Source organism: Synchiropus splendidus, chromosome 2, assembly GCF_027744825.2.
Source record: "Synchiropus splendidus isolate RoL2022-P1 chromosome 2, RoL_Sspl_1.0, whole genome shotgun sequence".
NCBI lineage: Eukaryota > Metazoa > Chordata > Actinopteri > Syngnathiformes > Callionymidae > Synchiropus > Synchiropus splendidus.
The window spans coordinates 28,214,385-28,226,208 of NC_071335.1; the positions used below are offsets into that span (position 1 = coordinate 28,214,385).

Genomic DNA, 11,824 nt, shown 5'->3' on the forward strand with positions numbered 1-11,824 from the left:
TTTTATTTTTTAATGACTTGACTTAGTCCCTCAGTTCTACTGTAGTCTCCTCCCAGCTGGATGTGCTAGAAAGCATTAAACAAATCGTCGTTTAAATTCACTTACATCAAAACATGATAAATTAAATGAAAAATATTTATAGTAAATATAAAGATGTTTTGGGTTTTTTTTTTGCCGGATGTTACGTAAGATTAGACGTTTGGACCCGGAAGCTTCAGCATTTAGCACAATCGTTGTCTTCTACAGCTTGACATTCCGTTTGGTATTTTTATATATATACATATTTTACAAGAAACTAAGCCTTTGGACTATTTAGTTTTGGGGTTTTCTTTCACGTGAGGGCACCATACTGTCCTGTTTAGTCGGGTTTTTAGCCGAACAAAGGCGGAGTCGCTTGCTAAAATCTGCTGGCTAACGTGCTAGCCGATGGCTACTGTTGTTTTGATTATTGATGCGAACATTACGATTACATGAGATTCCCCTCGGGATTCTGTTGTTCTCTCTGGTGGGTTGACGCTCAGTCGTGCGATATTTAACCGCGGTATTTGCGGGGACACGGTGTTAGTGTAAAGGTTGTGCTGCGCCTGTGCTAAGCCTTGGAGTTAACGCTGCCGACTGGATCTCAATCGAGTGGATCGTCTATTGGCCGAACCGGTCCATTCCTGAGCTTCTCAAGCTCTCCGAACCGGATCCGATGCGTGGAATGATGGGTGCTCAGAGTAGTCCCGTCAAGAGTTACGACTACCTTTTGAAATTTCTTCTGGTTGGAGACAGTGATGTTGGGAAGGGTGAGATACTGGAGAGCCTGCAGGATGGCTCAGTGGAGTCTCCTTACGCCTACAGCAGTGGTAAGTAGTTGGGATTTTCACGCCCCTAAATCGGTACATAATCTCAGCTGTCGTTTCAGGAATCGATTATAAGACCACAACGATATTGCTGGATGGAAGAAGAGTGAAATTGGAGTTGTGGTGAGCTTTGTTTTGTCCATTAATGCCTTTACTTTTTGAAGCTAGTCGGGGTCGCAGCATTGGTTCTGTGAACATTGAAAGGGTGGTAACCAGAATGGACAGACAAGAAAAGTTTGTTCAACTCGCTCTGTGTCTGATTTTGCTCCGATCTATCAGATTCAGCAACGGCCTGCTGCCTTTTCAACAGCTTCAGTTTACATGCTGTCGCTGACACTGTTGTTTGTGTCTCCAGTTTTTCATGTTTTTAGGAAGCAGAGAGTAGACTAAATTACCGCAGGTGTTTATTGTGTTTTCTAATCGAATGTGTTTTTCTCGCAGGGACACTTCAGGCCAGGGGCGCTTCTGCACCATTTTCAGGTCATATTCACGAGGAGCACAGGTTGCGATTGATCCCTGATGAGATTTGAACCTCCGTTTACTGGCTGTAAACTTCATCGTGGTTCTCTCTTCCCTCAGGGTATTCTGCTTGTGTATGACATCACCAATGGCTGGTCCTTTGATGGCATTGATCGCTGGATCAGAGAAATTGATGAGGCAAGTGACCGGCTTCACCCTTGCTTGTGTCACATGAATAAAATATCTGCCCAAACATCAGCTGACAATTCAGTGTGTATGACGTTTGTGATTCACACACGTGGAGGTCATTTCAGACGGGAATTATTCACAGTGACATTGTTGATCAGGCTTGTGCTGCAGTCTGAAAGTGTCAGGGTATGGAGGGATGTCTCTGCCCTCGAGATTTGAATACAAAAAAAAAAAATCATTCTGAAAAATTACGTTTTGATGCCCTGACTCCGGTCCACTATTGACATTGCATTCAATGTCGTTGGAGGATATTGGACATTTGAAATGTGATCACAGAATCATATAGCGTGGCATTATTTACTTTACTTTGGTGTTTGTGCATGGTGTTTGATGGCAAGTTGCACCTTAAATAGCATGTAGATTGGAGCAGTGTGTTGTATCTCCACTTTCTCTCTGACGTTCAGGTAACTAATCCACATATTCATGTGTTGGCAAGTTTTGAATCTGGGAAAAAAACTTTTGAATTCAAAAATACAATTTGAAAACGAAAGAAAAAAAATCATATTACTATTAATGTTCTGGCTATATTGAAAACTTTTTAGAATACTGTCTAAAACTGTTTTTTCGTATTCAAACCTTTATAACAGGGCGTCATTTTTTGGAATGAATTTGAGTTTCAGTTGTGATGTTTACAGGCGAAATTGAAATTGTGCTGCTGTAAAAACACATGTATACGTGGATTAGTCAGGTGGATGTCGGAGGACAAGTGCTGACACAACACACTGCTCCAATCTACTTGCTATTTAAAGTGCAAGTAAATAATGCCACGCTGTATGATTCTGTGATCACATTTCAGTTGTCCAATTTCCTCCAACGACATTGAATGTCAGGGCATCATTTTTCGGAATTATATTTTTTTTCAAATTCAGTTCAATTCAAATCTAGATGGCAGAGATATCCCTCCATATCTGGGGTAAAGAAAGAGTGTTTTGTTGGTGGTGGTGTTGAGAGCAGGGGGAGGTTAATCTCATGGGTCTCTGGAGTAAATTATAGCTTTCAAATGAGTGACTGACCGAGAGATTCGCAGTGTGTTTGATGTTGAGGCCCTAAATTCTTATGGAGTGTTAAAGTGTTAATAATGTGCGGTTTGTTGCTGACTATTTCCTCGACGTTGTCAAACATTGTTGCTACGTCTCTTCAAGAATTCACTCTCTCGTTGCAAAACAAAATAATTTTAATCCTGTCAAACGTGTCCAGTTTGATGCCAAGTAGATCCCACACTCTCGAGTCGATAATCCCTGTGATATTTCCATGATAATCCAGTGCAGTCCATTCAGGCGAGAAGCCTTGGATACTGGTGGATTAGTGTTTTATTCAGCGCTTAAGCCATCGTTCCTTCTCTTCAGGCACATTAGCTTAGCATATAACTCAGCCCGACTGTTGCATGCAGTTGAACTCAAAGTCAATGAAAATGTCTTTCTTTCTGGGTTCGATTAAACTGACTTCATTGGATGAAATCATCCAACCATTCAATTATTTATTATGCTGTTATAATGCTTGTTGCTCACCTTCTTTCCTCCCGCAGCATGCCCCGGGTGTTCCCAGGATCCTGGTGGGGAACCGCCTTCACCTGGCGTTCAAGCGGCAGGTTCCCACAGAGCAGGCCAGAGCGTATGCGGAGAAGAACTCCATGACTTTCTTCGAGGTCAGCCCGCTCTGCAACTTCAACGTGATCGAATCCTTCACCGAGCTGTCACGGATCGTGCTGATGCGGCACGGGATGGAGAAGTTCTGGAGGCCCAACAGAGGTGAGTCTGCAGCTGGACAGTAAAACATAGTTGTTTCACTGTGTCCTGACACTGGCCTCGACTGTCCTCTCCAGTCTTCAGCCTCCAGGATCTGTGCTGCCGCTCCATCGTCTCCTGCACCCCGGTCCATCTCATCGACAAACTGCCCCTCCCCGTGGCCATCAAATCCCACCTCAAGTCCTTCTCCATGGCCAATGGCATGAACGCAGTCATGATGCACGGACGCTCCTACTCTGTAGCCAACAGCGCGGCAGGAAGCAGCAGTGGCAGCGGGAGCAAAGCCAACAGTCTCAAGCGGTCCAAGTCCTTCAGGCCTCCACAGAGTCCTCCCAAAAACTCCTCGTCCTCTTCCTCCAAGGGGAACTGCAAGATCTCGTAGTGACGTCTGGGACTACGGCGAGTCGACCGCATTGTTGCACCGCAAGTCACATCATATGGCGTGAAACCGCCTGCCACCTTTTTTTTTTTTTTTTTACCCAATTAATAGTGACACCGCTCGCTGGCGCCACCTTGTGGACTTTAACAGACTCACTGTGATCGGGTGGGATTTCGCTGGCACCGAACCACAGAATCCAGCACCACTTTTGCCTGCTAACACTACAAATATGTGGACTGATCTTAGGAATTTGGTAAATGAATGTTTATATTGATATTTAACTTGTAAATAGTCTGTGCTTATTTTCTTGTTTCGGGGAGGAACCTCCTTCTGCTCCGACTGCTTGCTTTCTCCCCGTGGTTGTGGATGACTCACCTCATTTATGACATTCCTTCTTTGCTACCTTCACTTGCACAATCCGTTAAGCATTCAAACACAATTACCGACAAATGTGGAGCGACTTTCTCACAAGAACTTCCCGACGCTCTTTCCGCATTTGCTTCGGATTCACGGACATGTTCGCCATCGTTTGTTCCTCCACCTGCTGCTGCATTGGATGATCTCTGAGCATATGTTTAGTTTCATGAAGACACTCCATTTATCATGTAGTTCAGTGCTGAACGGAGGAGTCGGTGCTCACGTGTACAGAATGTTCACTCAGTTGTGAAAAAAGTTGTGCAATCTCAATTCTCTTCGTGAATTGATGAGATTAATATTTTAATATTGTCTTTTTTGAACCTTTTCGATCTCTGCTATGTATTTATGAATGTAAAACAATATTCTGTTCCTTCACCGTGGCCATTTACAGTTGGAGGTGGACTCTTTACCTCTGCCTGCGTGTGTGTGTGTGTGCGTGTGTGCGTGCGCGTCAGTGTGTCTGTACCTCGGCGGTTTTGAAACCTCATCATTGTCCAACTTTTATTCTCACTGTCGATGTAATCACTAAGGTCACGTTGCCATGGAAACTAAGCTACAATTTTGTTTTTCGGAAGCATTTCTCTCTGGTGGAAAAAATGTAAAGGGCACAAATTTAATAATAAAAACAGTAAATATTTTGTAATATTTGAATACTGGTGAAACTTAATATGCCATTTTTACTTCACTATTCCTGCTCTGACAAGTTTGTTTGTGGAGAAACAATGAGGGGAATAAAAACTGGTGCACAATGTCCTCTAGTGTGAGCGTTTTTCCCTATTATTTTCATTTTTTTTTTCATTATTAATAGGTTATGAACCTTTCCCCCTTGTAACGAGTGACTTAGTGGAACCCACATTCTTCTATTCTACGTGTGTGAAGCCCTCTAAGGCTTCGTCCAATAACAAAGTACCTAACAGGACTTGTAACCTTCACCTCTCTGAAGTTAGTAAAACCTTGTAAGACACATCGCTATCGGATGAAGCCATGGAGGGCTCCGCGCACTGAAGAAGAATGCTACTCATACCATTACTAATATTTGTGACTTCTCCTGTGAATGTAAATCACATTCTATTTTTATTTAAAATGTATTTTTTCTGTTAGGTGGGTGAAAATGACGCTCAAATTGCATTCTATTTTTGTACTTGCTGTGTTGTCCTACTGCCTTCCAGCTCCTAAATTTCCCCCATATACTACTTTAAGTAAGTGCATTGCTCCAAGAATGCACATTAAACAATCCGCTTAATGGCATTACATTGAACTTTTTTTATAAGGACTTTTTCTGATTGAAGTACAATGTCATGGCAACAGAGTTACACTCTCCCTAAATTGCTGTTGAAATAATGAACAAACATGAACACTTACAAATGCATTGTGGCATTTTGTGCTGAGTCAACAAAAAGTGCAGCAGCAAATCTGCCTCCCTAATCCTCACGTCATGCTTCACTGCATCTGTGAACCTCATAAGCTCTTCTCCATCTCCCAAATTCTTCGTCCACGACGGCTCCCGTCTCTCCTCTCCTCCACATGTCGAAACCTCCGTAACTTTCTCTCCAAATTAGCTCTCCCTCTGATGTACCCATTTATCCTTCTGAGTCACTCCCAATGACAACCTGAGCATCTTGAAGTCTGACTCTTCTATCTCTGCATCTTGTCAATATGTCGCTCTCCAAACCTGACATCATGGCTGCTCTCTACTGTCTCCAACAGTTCCACCCTGCTGACACTCTCCTCCTCACCTGCCATGAAATCCATTCCTCTGGACGTTTGACCCTAAATATTTGGACTGTTTTCACAACATCCCTGCATCTAGCCTCTTCCTCCTGTCTCCCTCTCCTTCATACACATATTCTGTCTTCAACTGACTTTCAATCCTGTCCTCATCCACACTCACAACAAATCAAACATAGCCTTTGTTATTTTTTCACTTTGTTGGTCACTACAATCGAACATCTCATGTTAAATATCACACATCTTCACTTTGTTTCTGTCAATGAAAGAAACAGGGGTGGCTGATTAATTTGGCTTATAGGTGCTATGAGTGGTGACTGTTGAAAAAAAAAAAGATGAAACACAAGTTTAAGTAGAATACTTCAGAAATAGCTAAGAAAAGAAGAAGAGAGAAAAAAAAGAACAGTTCCATATCCAGAATTGTACACACTGAGTATTAGTTGGTAAAAAAAAACAAACAAACAAATATTTGTTTCATTCACTTGCATTTTTTAACAAATGTTATAGATGTATATGAAACACACATAAATATTTTATGACTTACTAAAAAGAAGATGCAAATCAAAATCAATGTTAGTAGCGGAAGGGAATCAGAACACGACAGAATGGCAAAGACAATAAAATGAAATAGTTCAGTGGTAACTCTTTGCTTTTTATAATGAAAATGACAATGAACAATAAAAAAAAAATGTTGAAGTATTTGTTGCAGTTCACCTCATGAGTGGAAAGTGTCACGTATGGCCCTCGGTCTGCACTTTGTTGTTTAAGTTTAAATACGAAATAATGGTCACATAGTTATTTTTATTTTTATTTAAAGATCTGAAGATTCATTTGCATACATGTTCTTAAAAAACACTATATATAAGCATGGATAAACATGTCACACAAACACCCAATAACCAACAACCTGAGGTGATTTATATTTAAAGCAATAATACATTCAAAATGAATAATGAGGAAAAGAAGAAATCAGTTGTCCACTTGATGGTAAAGTAAAATGATTTTCCCGAGCAGCAAAGCTGTGAACATGCCCTACAAGTCGAATCAAGGTCATTGTGCGACTCTACTCTGTGCAGTCTGGGGCCTCGGTGATCCACTGGTGGGGGGTCGCTGAATTGATTATCCGTCCTCTCTGTATTGGCCACTTGGCTTTATTTTCCCGGAGCACCGGGTCCTGTCCCCCGGAGCCTGAATGCAACCCCGGTCAAAAGTCAGGCCGGGGTTGCGGGGTCACTGCGGATGAAAAGGCGCGGGGAGCCGCGCAGCCGCCCGCGGACAAAGACGCAGCGCCTCGCTATTGAGCCTGTGTGGCTCCGCGCGTTCCCACCGCACCGAGGCTTCCCTGAGCTGCGTGTGAATGAGCGAGGGCGGTTAATGGTCCGGTCTAGACGTGTCGCGCGGGGACATGATGGGACACGCCTCGCGTTCGTAAACACCAGTCCTTCCTCGGGCCACTTTCATTGGGGAAGCGTGCGTAAAAGTGTGCGTCACGTCGCACCGCGACCTCACAAACGCAGCATTCTCATGTCACCGGAGCGTTTGTCTGCGCGCCTTCGGTTATGGGGACCGCCTCCCTTTGATCTTTTACTATGTTTGTCCAGTTGTGCTCGGTGTCGCTTCATAAAAGTCTCAGACGGTGCAGGAACACGGAGGCGGTCAGGGTGGGCTGCCCTCTCCACCTCCATTCACACCCCGATGTCGCCTCCTCATTGTCCAGCTCTGCGCCCACTCCCGGAGCAACGCTCCACTGGAAACACTGCGACTTGCTACGCTCCTCTCAGGACTAACCTTTCGCGGAGAACTAACCCTTGTTGGATGATCGGAAGCAGGTTTTAATAAACGCCTGTGAACGGTATGGAAATACTCAGGGAAGGACTCGACCATTATGTTTAAGTACCTTTCACCATTTCTGCCGCGTGAAAAGGACCAAAGTGGAGTGAAGGTGAAGCCCCCAGGACCAGGATGGATGTGTCTGTGGATTCTCCTGGCGTGGGGCCTCCCAGGGGTGTGTGTGGCTGCCAGTGTGGCTGGAACCAAAGTGGAGCACGAAGGCCTCTGTCCCAACAAGCTCAACAATAACCTGTGGGTGGATGCCCAGAGCACCTGCGAGAGGGAGTGCAACATCGACCAGGTGATGTGATCCGTGTTTCTGTGTGATGAACGAGGGCTGGGGAGGAGAGAAAAGAGGGGCAGCTGAGGGTGAAGGAGACTGAGGGTAGTTAGAAGAGTAGCTGTCGGTTTGTAAAAGAAAACCACAGGAGAGGGGAGGCATCAGATGGAGATGGTGAAGGTCACATGGAGCGGTGGAGAAAAGAATGCAGCCATGGTGGAAGAGTGAAGAACAACAGGGGTGAAGGTGTGAAGGGAGAGGTGGGAGTGGCAGGAAAGAGAGTGATGAGCAGAAGTAGGATGAGAGGCAGTAAAGCTCTCCAGTGCTTTGGCTCCACATGGTCCATGACTGTGGTGGTGTGCTTGTGTCCAGGACTGTGCCGACTTTGAGAAGTGCTGCACCAACGTCTGCGGCCTCCTCAGCTGCGTGGCCGCGCGCTTCTCCGACGGTTCATCAGCTCAGCCGCAGGGCGCTGGGGAAAACGCAGAGACCACGGCGGTGTCGACGGCCACCTGCGATGGGTTCATCTGCAGCCAGCAGGGGGCGACCTGCGACATATGGGACGGCCAGCCCATCTGCAAGTGCCAGGACCGCTGCGAGAAGGAGCCCAACTTCACCTGCGCCTCGGACGGCCTCACTTACTTCAACCGCTGCTTCATGGACGCGGAGGCTTGCATCCGGGGGGTGAGCCTCACCGTGGTCACCTGCCGCTTCTACCTGGCCGGGCCGCACACCAGCCCACTGCCCCAGGATACCACGGCAAACCCCACGCCCACGTCCTCGCAGGAGGACCCCTTACCGCCCACCTTGTACTCAAACCCCCACCACCAGTCCATCTACGTCGGGGGCACCGTCAGCTTCCACTGTGACGTCTTTGGGGTTCCAAGACCGGATGTGACATGGGAGAAGCAGAGCGAACGGCGGGAGCGGCTGGTCATGAGGCCCGATCAGATGTACGGCAACGTGGTCATCACCAACATCGGGCAACTGGTCATCTACAACGCCCAGGTGTGGGACACCGGCATCTACACCTGCATCGCTCGGAACTCGGCAGGAGTCCTTCGCGCAGACTACCCGCTGTCAGTCATCCGCAGAGCTGAGGACGACTTCTCCGAAGATCCAGAGATGCCCATGGGGCGGCCCTTCTCTCCAGCCGACTGTCTGGCAGAGCTGGACCAGAGGGTGTGCAGCGGGGAGCGCCATGTGGACTGGTACTACGACAGCAAAGTCGGCTCCTGCTTGGCCTTCAGCAACGGCGGATGTGACGACAGTCGGAACAGATTCGAGACCTACGAGGAATGCAAGGCCTCGTGCCAAAGGGAAGGGACGGGCATTTGCACCCTGCCTGCGGTCCAGGGACCCTGCAAGTCCTGGGAGGTACGCTGGGCCTGGAACCCCGTCATGAAGCTGTGCCAAGCCTTTGCCTACGGCGGCTGCCACGGAAACGCAAACAGCTTCCGCACACAAAAGGAATGCGAGTCAAACTGCCCTCAAACCAAGAGAAAAGCCTGCAAGACGTGCCGGGTGAAGGGGAAGATGGTTCCCAGCTTGTGCCGCAGCGACTTCGCCATCGTGGGCCGGCTGACCGAGCTGGTGGAGGATTTGGATTCCGGTCTGGCCCGATTCAGCTTAGAAGAGGTCCTCAGAGACGAGAAGATGGGGCTGACGTTCTTCAACACCAAACACTTGGAGGTCACCATCGCCAAGATTGACTGGAGCTGCCCCTGCCCCAACATCACCATGGAGGAGAGCCCCCTGCTGGTGATGGGAGTGGTCCAAGACGGCATGGCCATCGTCCAGTCGGACAGCTACGTCAGAGCCATCACCGAGCGCCGACTGAAGAGACTGCGGGACGTTGCGGTGAAAAAAGGCTGCCGGACGTCCTGAAAGTGCAACAGCTGGGCTGCTGTTGTGACGCTTGCATTCCACAGAGTTGTACTCTTAAGCTTTCTTGACTATTAGATTTTAGTTTTGCAAAAATGTTTGGCCATATCCACCAATAAAAGCCATTCAAGTAGCCAGTATCGGCTCAGATTCAGAAACAGTGTCCTCATTTTCAGGAGGCCAACAGATGGCGCTCTTGGTTTCATCGAATTAGTCGATCAAGTCCAAACGTTTCAAGACAGAAGCGCAGAAATATTGTCACGTGAACAAAAAGGAAGGTTTAGACAACATTAACTCATGAAACTTTGATGAAGGTTTTCAACATTTTAAAACATTTGGCGGCGAATGAAGGAATCCCAAGGCCTCTCTTCTTCAGTGATAATGATCAGTCTCCAGGTGAGGAATGGCTGGAATCACACCAAGCTCTCCTTCCTGAAGAGAAGGCATTTGTTGTTCGCTGGCATGTCCACCTAGAAACAGAACACACAACCATGCATTTATCAGTATCTAAAACGGTTCAGAAGCGGCTCGCAACTTACACATCTCTCCAGGAATAAACCATTTCTCTGGGCTATTGAGCTGAGCAGGGACACGTCTCGGAGACCCCACTCCGAGTTCCTGGAAGAAGGATACCATTCTTAATCCCAGCTGACACAATCTCAATAGGCAGTTGCACACAACTTTAAACAGGAAAAATACCTTTGTCGAAGGCTGTAGTCAAAATCCACATTACTCTGCGGGGTGATCTGACCATTCACGGCGTAGGGCTGATGGAACACACACACAGCTTGAACAAAACTGGCACACAACCTGAGAGCGTATTCGCGGACTTCCACTCACCCCGTAAGTCAATAGCAGCCCCTGCGGCTTCAGCAGAGCTCCAGCTCCTTTGAATAAACCCTGGCAGAGGGGGAGAGGACGACCCCGGGCTCAGTCGTGACCTCATTGGTCAGCACACTTTTACACTAAGCAGCCATTCAAACCAACCTCGGTGCAGGACATCGCTGAGATGTGGATCATGTTAATGTTGACGACCAGATCCAGGGTCTCGGGGTGGATTCCTCCCCAGTGTTCGTGAGACTGAGAGGCATCCAGGTGAATCGGGGGCTTCACGTTCTCCAGCTGGTGGTGGGATCTGTACGCTTCTATACTGAGAGGTGCAACAGTGTCAGCCAGGCTTTAACATAAGGGATTTAAGCAACACACAGTGTTGTGTAGTTTGAAACTAGATTGCACGTGACACACAGAAAGGTTATGTGTCAACACATCCAAGCGGAATGTTATATAACAATCCACTGCGACTCACTGTGGAAGATGAAGAGTTAAAACATTGACCAGAATGTTCGGCTTTGTGGCCGCTTTGGAAAGGACTGTGGGTCCAGGTAAAGGGGCACAGGTTGTAATAATCTCGGGATCCTTTCAAAAAGCCTAATAAAACAAATGTATTCATTCAAAACTCAGTGCGTCTTTTAGTGCCTTCAGGTGACTCGTGAATCGGAGCTTTTAGCGTCACGAATAACGGCTTCGTGTTGAGTGCTGTACTGATGGTACCTGGACAGAGACTGCAGGTCAAACTCGGACGGCTGCCAGGTGATGTTGGGCAGAGCCCGGGCGAAGTGCACGACGTGTTGTCCGGTCCCGGAGGAGATCTCCAGCGCCCGCAGGGCTCTCCGACCGTCCACGCACCCGCGCAACACCGACAGGATCGGCTCCTTGTTCCTCTCCGCCGCAGGAGCGTTTAGCATCTTGCCAAACAGCCACGGGAAACACCGTCGGGCGAAACGGTAAAGTTCGCGGTAGCTCTCCACCACAGCGTGACTTTCCAGAACGCTACGGTGACTGTGAACGCAACACGGGCCTGGAGTGTTGTCGTGCCACTTCCGCGTTCGTTCACGTGATCCATTCAACAACCAATGAGGAAGTACGGTGGCAACTGTTCACCGTCATGTTTACGTTTACGAGGTTGGCGTTGAATTGGTTTTCTCAAATGGACAACGATCGAAATGCA

General features: G+C 47.3%; 3 protein-coding genes across 3 annotated transcripts; 2 read left to right on the forward strand and 1 right to left on the reverse strand.

Annotated features, from left to right (window-relative positions):
- Positions 1-210: 210 nt before the first annotated feature.
- LOC128753911 (ras-related protein Rab-40C-like) lies at positions 211-4,832 on the forward strand. The gene is made up of 6 exons (XM_053856102.1): positions 211-848; positions 908-968; positions 1,287-1,347; positions 1,425-1,502; positions 3,079-3,301; positions 3,376-4,832. The coding sequence occupies exons 1-6, from the start codon at positions 695-697 to the stop codon at positions 3,678-3,680; spliced, it is 882 nt and encodes a 293-aa protein (XP_053712077.1). The 5' UTR covers positions 211-694; the 3' UTR covers positions 3,681-4,832.
- Positions 4,833-7,788: 2,956 nt separating this feature from the next.
- On the forward strand, positions 7,789-9,819 carry LOC128753538 (WAP, Kazal, immunoglobulin, Kunitz and NTR domain-containing protein-like). Its single transcript, XM_053855322.1, has 2 exons — positions 7,789-7,953; positions 8,305-9,819. The coding sequence occupies exons 1-2, from the start codon at positions 7,789-7,791 to the stop codon at positions 9,817-9,819; spliced, it is 1,680 nt and encodes a 559-aa protein (XP_053711297.1).
- A 202-nt stretch (positions 9,820-10,021) lies between these two features.
- LOC128753449 (methyltransferase-like 26) lies at positions 10,022-11,694 on the reverse strand. Its single transcript, XM_053855164.1, has 6 exons — positions 11,368-11,694; positions 10,804-10,966; positions 10,657-10,716; positions 10,516-10,583; positions 10,356-10,434; positions 10,022-10,286 (listed from the first exon to the last, which is right to left on the reverse strand). The coding sequence occupies exons 1-6, from the start codon at positions 11,559-11,561 to the stop codon at positions 10,230-10,232; spliced, it is 621 nt and encodes a 206-aa protein (XP_053711139.1). The 5' UTR covers positions 11,562-11,694; the 3' UTR covers positions 10,022-10,229.
- Positions 11,695-11,824: the final 130 nt, after the last annotated feature.

Coding starts and splice junctions, on each gene's coding strand:
- LOC128753911 (XM_053856102.1), top strand. CDS start 695: ATGCGTGGAATGATGGGTGCTCAGAGTAGTCCCGTCAAGAGTTACGAC. Junction 1,503..3,078: donor GGATCAGAGAAATTGATGAG/GCAAGTGACCGG, acceptor TTCCTCCCGCAG/CATGCCCCGGGTGTTCCCAG. Junction 3,302..3,375: donor GTTCTGGAGGCCCAACAGAG/GTGAGTCTGCAG, acceptor TGTCCTCTCCAG/TCTTCAGCCTCCAGGATCTG.
- LOC128753538 (XM_053855322.1), top strand. CDS start 7,789: ATGTGTCTGTGGATTCTCCTGGCGTGGGGCCTCCCAGGGGTGTGTGTG. Junction 7,954..8,304: donor GGGAGTGCAACATCGACCAG/GTGATGTGATCC, acceptor GCTTGTGTCCAG/GACTGTGCCGACTTTGAGAA.
- LOC128753449 (XM_053855164.1), bottom strand. CDS start 11,561: ATGCTAAACGCTCCTGCGGCGGAGAGGAACAAGGAGCCGATCCTGTCG. Junction 10,717..10,803: donor CAGCGATGTCCTGCACCGAG/GTTGGTTTGAAT, acceptor CCCCTCTGCCAG/GGTTTATTCAAAGGAGCTGG. Junction 10,287..10,355: donor GTTTATTCCTGGAGAGATGT/GTAAGTTGCGAG, acceptor TTCTGTTTCTAG/GTGGACATGCCAGCGAACAA.